This window comes from Poecilia reticulata, linkage group LG7 (assembly GCF_000633615.1).
Source record: "Poecilia reticulata strain Guanapo linkage group LG7, Guppy_female_1.0+MT, whole genome shotgun sequence".
NCBI lineage: Eukaryota > Metazoa > Chordata > Actinopteri > Cyprinodontiformes > Poeciliidae > Poecilia > Poecilia reticulata.
In genome coordinates this window covers 21,843,495-21,860,697 of record NC_024337.1, presented here as the reverse complement: position 1 = coordinate 21,860,697, position 17,203 = coordinate 21,843,495, and the positions used below count along the sequence as shown (strand labels likewise).

General features: G+C 37.4%; 1 protein-coding gene across 2 annotated transcripts; it reads right to left on the bottom strand.

The window, feature by feature from the left end:
* Positions 1–857: 857 nt before the first annotated feature.
* wu:fl23c11 (interleukin-17 receptor C) lies at positions 858–16,541 on the bottom strand. Of its 2 annotated transcripts, none has more exons than XM_008414059.2 (16): positions 16,220–16,541; positions 13,344–13,371; positions 13,125–13,250; positions 12,799–12,858; positions 10,649–10,746; positions 7,071–7,176; positions 6,949–6,990; positions 6,210–6,337; positions 6,054–6,116; positions 5,919–5,976; positions 5,587–5,810; positions 5,136–5,183; positions 4,983–5,034; positions 3,020–3,115; positions 2,900–2,938; positions 858–1,714 (listed from the first exon to the last, which is right to left on the bottom strand). In XM_008414059.2, the coding sequence occupies exons 1-16, from the start codon at positions 16,325–16,327 to the stop codon at positions 933–935; spliced, it is 2,058 nt and encodes a 685-aa protein (XP_008412281.1). In that variant the 5' UTR covers positions 16,328–16,541; the 3' UTR covers positions 858–932. The 2 variants fall into 2 exon arrangements, with proteins under 2 accessions (XP_008412281.1, XP_008412280.1); XM_008414058.1 differs by having other exon boundaries at positions 12,799–12,855; positions 16,220–16,442.
* Positions 16,542–17,203: the final 662 nt, after the last annotated feature.

Genomic DNA, 17,203 nt, shown 5'->3' with positions numbered 1-17,203 from the left:
TTACTGACCTGATGTTTATCATTTAGAACTGCTCTTGCTGCTAAAGACGGCATCCAGGTTTATCAAGTTGACATTACTGTTTGATAAACCTAACTAGCCAAAATGTTGAACAATATAATGCTTTTTCTCAACATGTCTCACACAATTTCCATGTTGTCCTTATGCATGAGTGTTTTCTCTCAGACATTCCAGATTCCTCCCACAGTTGAGAAACATGATAAACTGGTCACTTCAAACTAACTGTAGGTGTTTGTATGTATTTTCTGAACTCTGAGTTCAAATTTTCTCTCTATGCGTATGTAGGTTTTCTCCAGTTACTCCACTTTTTTCACATTGTCCAAACTAAGTGTGCTAAGTTTCTCTTTCAATTCCCCACAGGTGGCAGTACGCGTCTGTGTGGTTGTTTGCCTTGTGCTTTTCTGTGTTGCCATGTCCTGGATCAGCAACCTAACCAGTAGCATATCACAAATTATTGCAATATCAGACTGCGCAATAAACATATTTTAAAGGACTGTTTGGAGTGCAATAATTGCAGCTAACATATTCCAAGTCTTATGAAATTGCATTTTCTTCCAATATTAATCTCACAGTCTCACTGCAGCAAATCCTCACACTGGACGCTAATAACATTGAAGCACAGACAATAGAGACAAGAAGGAAAATATTAGGCATATCGTAACTGATATCATCAATGCAATATTTACCAATATTATTTGCATTGAAATATTTTCAAATGCCATGCAGTTGTATCCTAACCCTTAACTGCCTTCTGTCCACCAACTTCTGGAGACACTTGGAGATCATCAAGCATCAGCATCCAACGACACAGTAAGGGTAACGGAAACAGAAAATGGATGTCTTTGTGCATCAATTGAGGTATATTTGTTCACTGGAGCCTCCCATAACTTGTCCTTTACGATCCTCTCTAGTTGTCAGACCCAATCCATTTTACCGACCGCTGTATCAGGACTGGACGGTGGTGTGATTAAATTTGGTTCTAAGAGTAGAATTTCCCCAGAGTCTTCCTCTTCCCGCCCAACACAGCCTGGAGATACACCAGCAAGGTGCAACACATTTGTCCCCGCTGTGAACCCCGACAGCCTTTTGGCAAACGCTCTGGATGCCATTCGAAGCCCCCCTGCTCTTTTCCGTCGTGCTGATGCTGAGGCGATTTGTTTGGAGCCCGCCAGCTCAGTCAGAAAGCCCAGACTTTGGGAAGGAAGGCTGTAGAGATGGAGTCCGCAAAAAAGCCGTGGAAGCGGCCGGTAGCCACCTGGAGGCGCAGGAGGGAGTGACTCAAACTGCACCAGCATGAAGCGCTCGCCTGCGCGGCCCTGTAAATAGTCTGCAAGAATGCAGCTCAGCGAGGCGCCAAAAACATCCACGTGGCGGGACGAGGCAGAGTCCCCCTGCACCCCTGTGATGTTCTCTTCATTGTTCTCGCAGCTGCATGCTCCCCATTCCTCTGCTCTGGCCCACGTGGTCTGGGTTAAGACTAGCACCACCTTACCGCCCTGCCGCTTCAGACGGTCCAGTCGCGAGTGGAGCCACGGCACGGGGCCGAGCACGCTGAGTTCGCCCTGGCTCCAGAGGTCAAGAGACACGGTGAAGCCCAGGGCCTGAAGAGATGAACCCAAGTGACATAGGAGCTCTGGCAGACGCTTGTCATCATCAGGCGGATATAGCAGCATCACATGACCGCCACCCACAGCACCTGGAAGAAAGAAAACATTCATGCTGGCTGTTTTCAATCACAAGGCAAATTACGACATGAATATAATGTATGTCGTAATAAATTAACACTAAATTAATCAAATGTACTTTTTAAGCCACAGAGTAAAAAGAAAAATACTGCCTGAACTATACAAATGGTATAAATAAAAAAAAATCAAACTTTTGCAATGCCTTGAAAAACTGTTTTACATTTTGTCTTGTGATAAACATACCCTTTGTGGATTTTATTTTAATTTTATGTGACAGACGAACACGAAGGAGTTCATGGTTGTAAAGTGGAGAAAAGATATTGGATACTTTTCAAGTTTCTGAACAAATAAAATATGAAAAGTGTAGCCTATATTTGTGCCAATACTTGGAAGGACCACTTTCACTGCAATCAAAGCTGCCACGGGGTATTTTCAAAAGGTTTCCACATATTCTCCATTTGATTAATGTCTGGATTTTTACGTGGCCATTTTAACGCATGGATTTACTTTATTCTTAGTCACTCCTCCGTTGTTGTATAAGTTTGCTGCTCGAAGCTAATCATTCAGACCTGTTTCTTTTCTGACATAACCCATAAACAGGACTTCTTATAGCTGGATTCTTGCCACTCTCACTGAATTAGCTCTGATTTGTGGAGTGGACGACTAATGGTTGCACTTTGGACAGGTTATCTGGAGCTGTGGTTCACTGCTCCTCCTATGAAGGAGGAGGTTCAGTCCTTCATAGGAGGAGCAGTGAACCTCCTATGAAGGAGGTTCACTGCTCCTTCATAGGAGCAGTGAGAAGTAGGTAGGTTTGCAGCTTTGATATTGTTTCAAAACTTTACTTTAAACTTTTCTTCAAGTTTATCTCTGACATAGCAGGCATGTTCCTTAGTCTGCAGTGATGTCGTTCACTTTTCTCCTCAAACAATCTCTAAGCATCACAGAAAAGCTGGATTGAGATTTAATTTCACTTTGGTGGACTATTTTAATTTTTCAAAAACACTTTTTCTTTTCCTTTACAACTATGATCTAGTTTGTGTTTACAACATAAAATTCAATTAAAACAAACTGAAATTTTCATTTGAAGCAGAAGATTTTAAGCTGTAAGACTAGTTTTTAAAGGAATTGTAACATCAGCAAAAAAGGTCTTGTTTTTTTTGTTGGCGTAAACAAAAAATAAGAGTAAGACAAACCTTTGACGTCAACATCCTTCAACCATCTCCAAACATATCCTGGAGAAAAAGCAGAAATAATAGTGACGTTTTCATACTAACCGCAAGAGACATTCAGTTTTGTATCCTAAACAAGCCAACCTTTCAGAACGCCTTGTATCAAATAGACTCCAAGTATAGTCAGACATATCAGGATAAATCCGACGAGAAGCAGAAGAATCCATCTCTCTCGATGTGCTAAAATAAAACAAAAAATAAAAAAATCAAGAAACCTTTTTTTAAGAAAACCCTTTATGGCATGGTGTTGCCCTCAGGCAACAAACCACATTTCTGTACCTCCCGTTGCTCCTTTATTTTATTTTTGGGGGTTGATTTAAAATACCTACAGACATATTTTTGTCCAAATAAAAGAGGTATTGAGGTTCATGTGACTTTTTACTTTGAAGAGGAGCAGTCCTTTTTATGAAGCAGAGGTGCATGCTACACCTTGCCTCCTACTTGTAAGTTATACATCACTTTTCTTTATGTTTAATTTTGGGTCACTCTAACTAAAAATATTTTCATACCTGTGAGTATGTAAAGAAGCATAGTAGATCATTTCAAGACAAATTTAAAAAAAATAATTTCTATGGTAAAACTGTGTTTTTTTGTTTGTTGCCTCAGGGCAACACTGCGCAATTAGGGCCCTTCTGCTCAGACAATATTATTCTAATGCGACGATATGCAATTGATTACAAAATAATTATCACAGCCAATTTTTTTACTTTATTATTGACTAACAGCAACAGGAGATGGATGCAAGGTCATTTCATGGACTAAATGTGCATGGTTCATAAGTTGGGGTCATTCCCAATGAAAACATGAGGATCCATTGTACAACCATTATTTCATTGTTTGTTTAGCCTCAAAACTGACTTCAGTCCCAAAGAGTGATGAGCTGGTCATCAATGAACAAATGGCCCCATTCCAAGGCAGGCAAAGACTGAAGCAATACCTGCCAAACCCAAAAATATGGGTCTGCAGGGAACTTTGTATGGCTGATGCAGATGGTGTTCCTTACAACCTATACAGGACGAGCCGTGCAACCACCAAATCTACCAGATATGGGAGCTGGTGGAAATGTTATCCTTTGCTTGGCTCAAATTCGAACAAAGAATCAGAACTACAAAGTCTTATAAAAAGAACCTGCAGCCCAAACTCCTGTCACTGATGTGAATCTGGTCGCTACAACCCATAGATAATCAGGTAAACAGATGGTGAGTCCCAGGTACGCCAATAATCAAGTGCCAAAAATGTGATATACACTTTTTTTCACATCAGCAAGCAATTTCTTCCTGATGTTTAACATATAATAGGGAAAAAGACTGATTTCAACATCAGTGATTCTAGCTCTGCCAAACATACACATGTACAAACACACAAATGCTCGTTTTAGTAATTTGCTCAAATGTACCATTCATTAATGAAAGTTAGTTGTTTATTTTATATTTGATGAGTTGGAACCATGTCTGATTTATTTTTGTCAATAAGTTTTTTTATGAATATAGTTTTTGTTTTATTTGTATTTCACTTCTTATAATCACTTTAGAAAACTTGGCGTTTTAGACCCCTTGTAGTACAATGTTGCCCTGAGGCAACAAACCCAAATCCGGTTCCGAGAGGTGTCAGGGTCCAATTTTATGATATGTAATTAAAGGCCAACAAGCTCCCAAAGAATACAGGAAAATATTTTTTCCCCCAAAAAATAAAAAGTCATGCCAAAGAGGGTTAAGAAAAATAATACAATTCAGTACATAAAGAGACAACTAAGAGTTTAGAAGGAAACTTATGAATCTACTCTTATTTTCTCACCTTATAGAGTTTTGCATGAACCTGGTGCATTTCTAATTAAAGGCTTTTGAAACGTATTGCATGTTTATTAGTGAGTTCAGTGTGGTCTACTTTATAAAAATGTGACAAAGAGCAACAATGAGGCAGTAAAGTTTGTGAGAAACATGTTTTTCTTAGGCATGAACTGTACAATAAAATGTATTAAACACATAATCCACATAAAAATAATCTTTGGGCATTGTTTTTAAGAGTATGGAGTAGTTTGAATTCTTACTTTCAAATGGACACTGGGGCTTTGAGAACGAGACCATCCCTTCAGATTTAACCTATAGCATAATGGTTTAAAGTGACAGTAGGTTCAATGGTTCAGAACAAAATGTTGTTAAAAACAGTGAGGATTTATTGAGGAAAAAAGTACAAATGGTACCTGCACACAAAGCTGAGGGTGTGGCTGTAGCAAGAACTCCCCTGCTTGCTGAGAGGACAAAAAGGAATAAATTAAAATGCTAATTAATAAGTGTAATAAATAGATCTCAAAATGATCTGAAAGCACAAAGATGTCTGAAATACTGGCAGGAACATATGTAACCACACTGCGGATGTCCAACGTGTGGTGCGCAAGGACATCTCAGACAATAACGCTGCCTGACTTGTAAAAATACTTCATGCCAGTCATCAAGCAAACGATGCCTTTTCTTTTATGCGAATCATTTCACCTCTGATCTTTATAGGTCTCCTGATCGACAGCTACACACCATTAAAAGTTGGACCGATTCCAAACATGCGCCAGCTTAAGAAATTTTGACTTAGGCACAAAATCTCGACATCTACTTTATGAATGGAGGGTGTAGCATATTGAGGAATGTTTTTTTTTTTACCCAGTGTACTCTGTGCACCGCCTTCCAACCAGTTTCATTGAGTTGCTGTTTGGAGCCCGTCACTTCTTCACACTGGCCCCCTGCCATGTCTTTCTTGCACAATTGCACCTCTGCCTGCACTTTACAGGGAGAGGTTGCATTCCAGCTCAGGCCCGTGTCCCCACTCCTTAACGGAGACTCCGCCATAGTTACAGACACGTTGTTCTGCATTCTTCTCAGAGCGTCTATTAAATTTTTTTAAAAAAAAACAGAAAATGGCACGTCATATTCCATGAACCAATGCATCACGAAGCAGATAAGATCGGACAGCGACATCAGGAAACAACTCTTACCTGTTTTATTTGTGAAAGGACAGTACTTCCCTTTCGTGTCTTTACCATCAAACCATGCCTACAAAAAGAGTTATTTTTAATCATTCCTTTCATCTTATGTAAATGACTATTTTTCCGAGTTAAAATTCCAGTTACCAGGAAGCATAGGCATGGTGCAATGAGATATGATGGGATAACTATTTCACTCTTGTTGGTAGGCTGCACAGACAAGAAAATTACACAGGTGAAACTATTGTTGAACGTTTTGAAATGTGTGCATGAACATTTTTGGATAGTTCAGGGATGACTTACCCACAAAAGAGGCTGTCCAGATATGTCATCCCATTCCATTTCCCAATAGATCTTCCCTTGTTTGGAAGGAATATTTTTCAGCTGCAGCCAGACCAAGTTTTCTGTGTAATATATATGGAGCCTAGGCACTGGGAGAGGAACATGTCAGTCATCGTAAACAACCAACCGTAGTCCTTTTTTAAATGCATTGCGTGACAGCATGTGCTAGGACAAACAAACTAATGATTCCAGATAATGTGTTATTTTACAAAAATTCACAGAGCACAGTAAAAGACACATGCATTTTTCATCTTCATTATAACAAATGAAGATAACCAGAGAACATGCAAAATGCAGTTTTTAAATTATGATTTCTTTAATTAATTAATTAAGGGGGGAAAAGTCATCCAAGCCACCGTGGGCTCATGTGCACATGCTCCTCATGAGGAACAACTTCCCACTGTCGTCGTGTTGCTTAACCCAAACGCACTTGAGCTTAATTTAAAAAACAAACAAACTGATAAGCCGATATGTTTCCATCAGTTTCAGCAGGTCGTTGAGGTCATGAAGCAGAAAAGCACCCTACACAATCACACTACTATTTCCATGTTTCTCTGTCGGAGATACTCTAGTTTTAATGAAACGTACATCTTATAAAAGGCTCCGCTTTTGTGTCATCAGTCCACAGAATACAGTACTGAATCTAATATTTCTATAGATTTTTGTGGACAATTGTATTTGTGAAATTTTAATCTCTTACCGTTGCGCCCTTGAGAATCATTAAAGAGTTTCGAAGGACAGACTGAAAGAAAGAGGACAGAAAAGGAACTCAGTGACCCTGCTGTTTTTTGTTTTGCTAGAAATTACAGCACTTTAACTCACCATCTTTTTCCGAAGGAAACGTGATATTTTTGACCATTTGTGTTTCCTTTGAATCTGCTGTGACCACAACAGGAGCCTTAAAATCCACTCTCTCTGTCAGCCGCAACTGTGTTAGCCGAAAATATAAAAACAATGTAAATTTTTATACCCTAGTCAATCCATTGTATATCTGCATTGCATTTTTAAATGTCATAACATCCAGACACTTTAAATAACACTTTTTTTTGCTAATGTGATAGGCTGATGTCAGTCACATTTGAACAGTTAAAAACATCTATAGTGTACTCTTGGTAACGTAACTTTAGCTCATGCTGCACCATACAGATGGTCTGTCTGCTCCAATGAAGTTTTACTCACTTTGGGAAGAGGGTGCAATCGAGATAGCAGAGAAGTTGGAGCTTGTTTTTCAATTTAAATAGCTAGTAATATTTTGACCACTTGAAGGTAATTCAAAGACTGTACAGTATCTAGAAATGATGGCCGTGCCTTGCTGCAGATTAACCCGAACATCAGAATTAAGAAGAAACAATATTAAAATTATAAAGTAAATTTCAGCTCATTTAAATGCAGCATGCAGATGATCCCTGATGCCAGTCTGAGGATTTCAAAAATAGCTGATCTGGATTTTCATGCACAGCTATATCCGATTCCAAAAAAAAGTAAGCAAACAAGGAGCAGAACTTATGTGAGTAAAGACAAATTATTGCTGTAAGAGAATAATTTGCATCCTAACTCACAAAGTTAGAAAAGTAAAAGAAACTTAAATAACCATTCGTTACAACCAGGGTCTGTGCAATACCATCCGTACACACAACATGTTGAAAGTAGGAGAAGAGCTTCTCTGCCAGCTGGCACTTTGTACAGTGCATTTGCACAGTTTTGGAATTATCACAAAAAAATTGTGATAATTGTGATAATTTTTCACTATGGTGAAAAATTTCTTACCATGATAAGAATTTTAATTCATCATGATAAAAACAAATGACATCAGAAAACTTCAAAAACTTAAGACTATTGGCAGAATTGCTACTTTGACCGTTTTCTTTTACTTTTACTATTTCCACGTGGAACCATAAATTCAAATATTTGATAATATTTGTGCGCATAACCTGCAGACATAACCTGTATTATGTGTGCAGAAATCTTAACTGAAATTTAAAAAAAAAATGTTTTTAAAAATCTTACCATTAGATATGATTTTATCAGCAGTTTTAATATGTATTGGGCTTGAACTTCAGTGACATGCTGAGAGATTACAAAGAAGCTATAAATATTTTTGTGACTACTTTTACATCTATGACAATACATACCACAAATTCTAGTAATAAAATTTTTAGTCTATGTTGCCCATCCCTAAGAGTCTCATAAAAGTTGTGTTGTTCCTAACTTGATGACTACTTTAGCATAGTAATGCACTACATCACAACCTCAAATCATCTCCAACTCATTTCTTGTTGAATCTGTGCCACAAACAAATGAGGCTGTTGTACAAGCCGAGGTAAATACAGTTAGCATAGATTAGAAATATGTACATTCACCTGAAGCTAGTCACTCATATGGATGTTTATTCTAAATAAAACAATCACAATAACGATATTTCTTTAAAAATTATAATTTTAAAGATTTAAAGTCTTTCAAGCAGTACTTACGGTAATTACTTTGTAACACCACAATAACAATGATAGACTATAATTATATATATATATATATAATTATATTCCAGCAATGATTAGAACAGGAAGAAGAGGAGAATCTGATAAGGAAGAGAAGCTCTGCTGTAGCAATTAGTTAGATAAAGATAAAGCCTTGGAGGTTGATTTTAATATTTCTGTTGTCTAAGAAAGTTTGGCTCAACATGAGCTGAACAACAACTCATAGATTCAGAGAGTAGATAAGAAACATAATATATTTGTTCTACTACAAAGAAAGAAGAATAAAAATAGCTTTACTTGACTTCCTTGTTCAGGGCTCCTTAACTTAAAGGACAAAATTTGATTACAACTGTTTTTTAAAGATTTACTAAAAACAGTCAGATGGCGCTTTTAGCCCTACAATATTCTACTTAACCATCTTTCTATCGTTCTATACAATTTTATCTTAATCAGTTTTAAGAATTCAGCAGCATAAACAAAAATAAATGCAGCAAGAACAATAAAAGTCAAATTAACAAAAACGAATTAATACTGTACTGTAAACTTGAGCATTTTTTGCTCAGACTAGCCCCTTTTGTACCACACATTCATTGAATATTGTACTTGAGGTAACATTGTATGTATAAAATTTCATAATTTACTTTTAAAAACCACAACAAAGTGATGTTGGTAATCGTTTCTGGGTATTAAACTGCATGAGTTTCCAAAGAATTTAATGAACTCAGCAAAGGAAAAACATCTTGCCCACAAGATGTTTGAACACGTTTCTGCTTCCACTCCAGGGTGTTGCTTTAAAAGCTCATGTCTACATGTTTCGGTTCTTCCTTTTTATTTTTTTTTCCCACACAACGACGCCACGTGGGAGGATGACATCAATTTACCAGGAAGAAGTCAAAGGGAATAATTTTTCGAAAAATAGAATTAGCAGGAATAGAGAGACTTTACTGCCTGTCACACAAGCAGAATAAATACCTTTGATCTTTAGGGACCACTATCTACTATCATAGTTAAATTAAGTACTGTTTGTAAAATATGCAAATATTTAGAAGCAAATATTTAGAAGCATAGTTTATTTCAATTATTTTACCGAAATTAAACCAAAATTTAAAAGCTGTGCTCAAAAAGCCAAACATACCCTGAGATTCAGCTGCTTGCAGTGCCACCGGCTCTGATCAGTTGGATCATCTTATCAGTCTCTCTCACTGCAGTGAAGGAATTCATTACCCTTTCTTTACTCAAAGAGTTGTTTCAGAAGTTGTATGCAGATCTACCTTAAGGTCCTATCAGAGCATTTTAGTCAGGGCGAGGCCTGGACTTGACTGAACCCTTCTAAACCCTGTACATTTTTAGCCACTCTGCTATCGATTTGCCTCCAAGTTCAGAAAAACCTTTTCATTCACCTCATGAATTTATTCTTAATCTGGTAGAATGTTCACTTCTGAAAAGTTTGAGTGCTGTCGTCAATATTTTCAGTTTATTAGAGACATCTTTCTCAGTGCTGATGAACACCTAACCGTTTTCAGATTTATGGACTGCAACAATGGCTTATCTGCAATCATTACTGGAGTCCTACAAAGTTTGCTTACACGGATCTGCTTCAAGTTCCTGCCGATCAGCTGATTGATTGTATTTTTAATAAACTAAACCCAGCAGTATCTACCATAAGAATCCCTGTGGAAATGGTACAGGTGGGTTAAATTTCCGATACATTTCCTCTACGTTCAGACTTTTTGTTGAATTTGTGTTAAAGGGTTACATGCGATCTAGTGTTGTTTACCACAGATTGTGCATTTCAAACCGCAACCCCAGAAGAGAATTAGATTAATAATTTTAATAATGCTTGCTATGTAAAATCTATGTAAAACCATGGACTTTAATGATGGTGTCCTGGACTGTACTTGAAGCTGTCTTTTATACAAGGCTTACCTTGTATTTGGAGGACTCGCCCATGTAGGCTGGTTTAAAATGGATTGCCCTGCAGAATTCGATGGATCCCGGAAAGGAGAGACAGACTTTCACAATAGCTACAAGACAAAGAAAACACATTTTATATACAGTATTGTGTATATATACATATATATATAAAAGAGACCCAGTTATTATAAAGAGCCAATTGCAGTGTCATTCACAATATCAGCACTCCTAGTAAAGACACACAGAGGACTTCAAATTTGGTTATCTTTTGTAAGTCAGAAAAATTCAACCTTTTTAAATAAGCTCATCTGGAGGTTTGTTGGTTACTGTGTTAATATAATCAATAGAAAGAAATTGAGGAAAAAAATCACCTTACTTCATGTAACTTTTATTAAAAAAAATTTATTTATATATATATATATATATATATATATATATATATGTGTATGTTTTTACACATTTATTGATCGTGTCACTATGTCATGACAGTATGGTATGAGGCAATTAATCTGTGGGAAAAACAAAATCTAACTTTTTCAGCTTCTCCCAGTAACTAGAAACAACCAATTAGAGCCAGGAGGCGGGTCTTAGCCCTCTGGCTCCTGGTGGTGAGATAAACTTGGATCTTAGTCTAGCCATGTAACTAAAGGTAACTATGTTATGGTGGTCGGCACAAACAGATTTGTGCTGACCATCAAGAGCTAAGATTTGCCTTTAAAGAATGAGATCTTCTCAACCTGCTCACACTTCCGATTCAGAGCAAACAGCTTAAAACACATGAGACTGCCACATAATTGGGTGGATAAATATCCAAGTTCATCTTAACACCATGAAGAAGGAGTTTAAAAAAAAATCTCACTGCCAAGGAGTGGCATTTTAGGTCTTTAACCACCATTAGATAAGATCCACATCTCAGGAAGAAATCGTTGATACAATCACAAGCCTAAACTTGTAGTGTTTGCCAAATGCTATTGGGACTTTAAACCTGAAATGTGTAATACATTATAAAATTTGTGTATTTGAGTGTGATTATATCTTTAACCTCCTGACTACCAGGAAAAAAAATATTGTCCAATCACCATTTTTTTAAATCCCACAGTTTTTGTAAGGTAATAAAAGATTTTATGCACTTACTTTGTCTCTTCCCAAAAAATGTGTTATTACTCATAAATGCCATTTTTATGAATTAGAAAAAGGTACATACAAAAGTCCCACCCCTTCACATGTGGTATCATTGAAAAGCCCTAAATGTCGTCTGTAGATACCAAAAGGAATTAATTCAGTAGAATGCAGGGGGTGGGAGATATTCAAGTTTAGAAATGTCCTCTACAGAGGACAAAAATGAACTAATGGTAGTCAGGAGGATATGATTGGTCTGAATTATTTAAATAAGTTGGAACTGTTAGTATTATACAATAGCTTGTGTAGAGTTACAAACATAATGAATTTAACTCAACTGAGTGTTCGGTTCAGCCGAGACTAACATCATCCACATTTGATGAACAGACCCTCCAAATTAGTTTAGCAGGAAACACAGGATGAATGTGTGGAAAGCACCTCGTGACCTCTCTTATACATAGTGTAGATTCCATCAAACTGTGGGATTGTTTCTTTTCTGATGGCCCTGGAAGCTCTGACAGACTTTCAGGAAGAACAGTCTTCCGTCGTCAGTAAATTGAAAATGGGTCGTCATTTGGATATTTTGCTGGGATAATGAGCCAGAGCAAATAACCAAATCAAGATAGAAATTATTTATCTGAAACAAAGCAGTTTCAGATAACCAGCTCATTTCCAAAACCTAAATCTTATAAAAAAAATTTTTAAAAAACATGTGAGGTGAATAAAGAGAAAAGAGCATATGGGAGGACAAGGACTCTCTTTGTCCACCCCAGTTCTGTGAAATCTTGTGGAAGACATCAGAAAACTCTCCCATTTCCAAACACAATTTCAATCAAGTAATAATGAGCAATTAAATGAGGCACTGATTTAATTGCCTAATTTTCAAGAGGCAAATTAAATTGCTACTTTTCAACATTTTCCCACCAGTAAACGTGGTAAGGCAACAATTTTCTACAATTTTACAACTTCTTCCACACCTTTACTGGGAGCACCAATGATGTGACATGAGCTTTAACTACCCTCCTTAAGAGTTTATTTCATACCTTCTTCATCGCTGTCGTCACCTGATCCATCAGGACTCTGCTTTTCGAAGTCTGCACCTACTGCAACACGCAATTATGTCAGCAAAGAAAACAGCACTACTAAATACTGCAGAGGCAACAACAGAAGCCACAGTGCTGCAGCAAAAAGCTACAACAGAAGCTATATATATATATATATATATATATATATGAAAGCCTTGCTAGCATAACTTCTGTTTTAGCATAGCTTCATTAGCATTATGGCTTTTGTTGTTGTAGTTTTTGCGTTTTGTCGACGCTTTTGGGCCACTATAGATTTCTTTTAGAAAATAAATATTTGAAGTTACCTTGGAGACTGATTTCAATTTGCAGACATGGTTCACAGGAGGCAGAGTGGCAGTGAGAGGCATTGAGATGAACGTGTGTAATATTTAGAGAGCCATACGGATCAGGTGGGGCATCTCTGAAAGATACTGAAGACAAAGAGCATCTGTTCAGACCGACTGCGGGCGTGCGAGCTTGTCATTATAAAACAGAAGCATATACAACAGATGTCATGCAGCTACCTTTGGTCATGCGGCAGTCAGAGAGACCCTGGAGGCAAGGAAAAAACGATATAAGGGAAATGTTAATGAACCGCACCTACAAAGCACATCAACATTACTGACTTAGCAGGTGTAAACAGGTTTTTATACAAGAACAAAACCACTACAGCTTATTTTGTGAACAACACAAGAGTAAAATTAAATTTCAACCTGGCTGTTTTAAAATGTTATAGACTCTGTGGACTTTGAGGTCATTATATTTGTTTAAAATTTGGTGCAGTTTTCATAAAAGCGTCACAGTGTTCTCTAAAGTTTCTGAACCTCATTCCACCTCTAACACAGAGCAAGGACTATGACAACAGGAAAAAATGCACTAAATCATTTTTTAGTACATTTCCCCACTTTCTTCTCTTACTGAATGTGTTTGGTGGGTGTCAGGTTATCACAACACTTTTCATAGAGCTTTCATCTGAAAAATCATGAACAAAAAACAGTATTTGAATTTAGGTTTCATTTTTGATGCCTCTAGTCGGCAGGGCTTTTTAACTGTCAGTTAACTCAGCCATGATTCATAAACTGTTAGTTTTATCCTGTTCAATTTCTCATTAGTTCGCCCTTCAAATGGGTTTAATATCAACTGATTTAATCTTCTGTGTTTGTGTTTTTTATTCACCTGTAAGTTTATTTACCATAAAAAGTGGTTTTTACATAAAAAAAAAAAAAGCTAAGGTTCCCACAGCCTGGGAGACTTTGTTATTGGGGAAGAGAAAAATTAACCCATTGCATAAAAACGGCATTTACTTTTTTTTTTTTTTACAAGGCTTTTTTAGTTTTCCTCCTGTGCTCAACAATGCATGAATTATCTATGGTAAAAAGAAGTGAGAAATATATACAGCTAACCTCTGGCAAACATGTGCCAAAAGAGAAAGACAAGAGAACATGCATTAAGGTCAGGCAGATATCTATTGATCACGAAATGCTGACAAGAAGTTACTTGCCTATTCTTTTCAATATCTACAGTCTGGCTAATGATAAGAAAAAGGTTTGAAACAATTGAAATTGTGACACAAAAGGCTGTAAAAAGACTTTATTCTCCCATTATGGATCACATCAAGGATGGTAAAAAGATCTCAAGGGCTGAATTTCAGGGAACTGTATTATCTTGTCATTACTGCATCTGCAGAGCAGCAAATACTTTGAAGTTTTTAGCACATCTTTACCAGGTGAGCTAGTAAAAATTGAGGGTTCTGTTCTGCTTTTAGAAGCTCAGAAATTGTTCAAAAGTGACATGAAGCTCATTTCTGGATCACATTAAGAAAAAGAATTGTGCCTGGAAAATCAAATTACCTCAATTTTAAATAACTCCAATTTAAATACTTTTAGTTTTCTCCTTAATTCCACTTTATCCTTATCTGTTATTGCCCCGCTTTCTTCTCTTACTGAATGCGTTTGGTGGGTGTAATTTACAACTAACCATTTATTTTTATGGCATGTCTGACTGACAGATTTGGGTTAAATCAGGGCAGAGTGCTGGTGGCAAATGTGTTTTTATCCCCCCCAAAAATAAAATGTGTGACTATAGAAGACTGTTGATGTAATAATAATAAAACACCAGCATGAAGCATAGTAAAGAGGAACCTAATCTAATTTATGATTCCATAAATAGCTCCAGATGATCACTTGGAAACAGTGTCAAAACAAACTCATCCCAGATTTTCCGCAGTTTGGTTTGATTTTGTATCAGTGTTTATTGTATAAATCATTTCCACTCGACTAATTTTAGTACAACCAGTTTCAGGTGTTAGCTCCAAGCACATATTTTTAATTAACTTGCTCTGTAAATCCGTGAGAGAAAACAAAACATATCGTGTTTGTGCAAAGCATCTACTAAGACTCCAACCTGTTGCTTGTGTACTTTTGAAATTACATTTTCTTCCTGTCACTCAAATTTATATTTATACGCTTGGATTCAGCACACCAAACAGCTATCTTCACCCCGGAGGGGGTAAACAGGCATCAGCCTGAGGCCAAAAGCATAATCTTCAAGCATAATCTCAGTTTCAGTAGGGATTACCACAAGGAATGCAACAGTTACAGTACAGTCTGTGGCAAGTGAATCTCCACCAAACTCTTAAATAATTCTCTGAAGTTATTTCAGTTGGCTGGGCATTTTCTTTCCATACTTTTTTCTTCCACTCAACTTTACACAAACACGGCATTCCAGACCTTTTTTTAAGAACTCTTAAAGGAAAACTGAAAAGTCAGTCAGTGCCTCCAATGACTTAAGTCATTGGAAAGCAAAAACTTAATATGTCTGCGTTAAAACGAATTTAAAACGAGTCCTAATATAATCTTCACAGAAACTGCATTTTAGGCTTTGTAAACAGTAAGTCAATGATCAAAATCATCCATGAAATGCACCACCCTCTCTGTAATGAGCTCTGCATAATATAAGAGCTCCTCTTACTGATTTGAAATAATAAACTTTTAGGTGATGTTCTAACTTCTCAAAGTGCATGTAGGCGCAATCATGAAAAAAAAGTTACAAAAAATGTAGGATGAAACTCTGAAAATGGCAATTTTATTTTAGAAGACCGTTTCATAATACTCGGAAGTTTAGTGGTTTTGTGTGAAAGTAACTTGGTCAGAAACTGGAACAGTGAGGTAAGGTGTCATGCTCAGGACAGTTAAATAAGTAATGGACATTAAACTTTGATCCCTGCCTGGATGCGCGTCTTTCCTGAATCCCGACCCATAAAACAATAATGTTCACACGTAGCACTATAAAACAACATTAACGAACGATGTCATCACATACTAAACATTTATGAAGCAGAAATAGACCAATTAGGTGTAATTTTAAAGTTTAAGTAGATAATGTCGGTTAAGTCGGTTACCTCGCCGCAGCTTAGTTCAGATGTGCCCTTTTCCTGCGCGCCTGCTGACAGGAGCAGCCACACGAGCACAGCCACAACATGCGCTCCCATACGGAGAGAGGGAGACATATTTCCGCTCGGAGCCGACAGGGACGTTTTAATCCTCTGTTTCCAGCTTCTCCGTGACCGTTTCGTCCATAGAGCACCGCTACGCCTCAGCGGAACTATATTTCCCAAGAAGAAGAAGAAGGCTTGCTGTTGGATCCGCACATGTGAGACGCCTGTACTAGGTTTCACTGCACAAATTGAGTGACAGCCCCGGGACGTGGGCGTGTCGCTCAGGTGTAACAGTGGAAAAGTTGACTTCTCACAGAGCGCGACAGCTTTCCGACGAAGAATGGGCGGATGCTGTTGTGCGGGTCGTGACGTAAGCCTGAACAATTGCCACACAGGTGAAAGATTTATGTTTAAGGTCAAGGAAGGATTTGGGTTAAACAAGAGCTTCCTGGTAGTTAAAGTTTAAAGTTGACAGAAGATCTCACATTTAAATATTATGGAAATGAAAGGAAAAACAGATGAAATAGCAGTGTGTATAGAGGAAACTCAATGTCTTAATTAATTGTTGATAATATGCTTCTGTGAGATGCATATGTAAAACCTCTGCTAGACAGGCTTAAGTTAATGAATATGTTTATTAAGCAAGCCAAAGGTACAGCTTGGTCTGCAGGGAACCAAGGCAAAAGGAGTTACCCCAACAAACTACAGTCACTCTGGATTTGTATAGGGGTGTAGGAAGCAGACACCTTGGCTTCCCATATTTAACATGGTTATTATGTTTAACCATCGCTTGTGTGCATTGAACCTCCAAACTATGGTTTTTATCGGCTCACATCTTAATGTATGGCAGCCTGTAGCTCTAAAATGTGAGTCTATTCATGGATGGATGGATGGATGGATGGATGGATGGATGGATGGATGGATGGATGGATGGATGGATGGATGGAT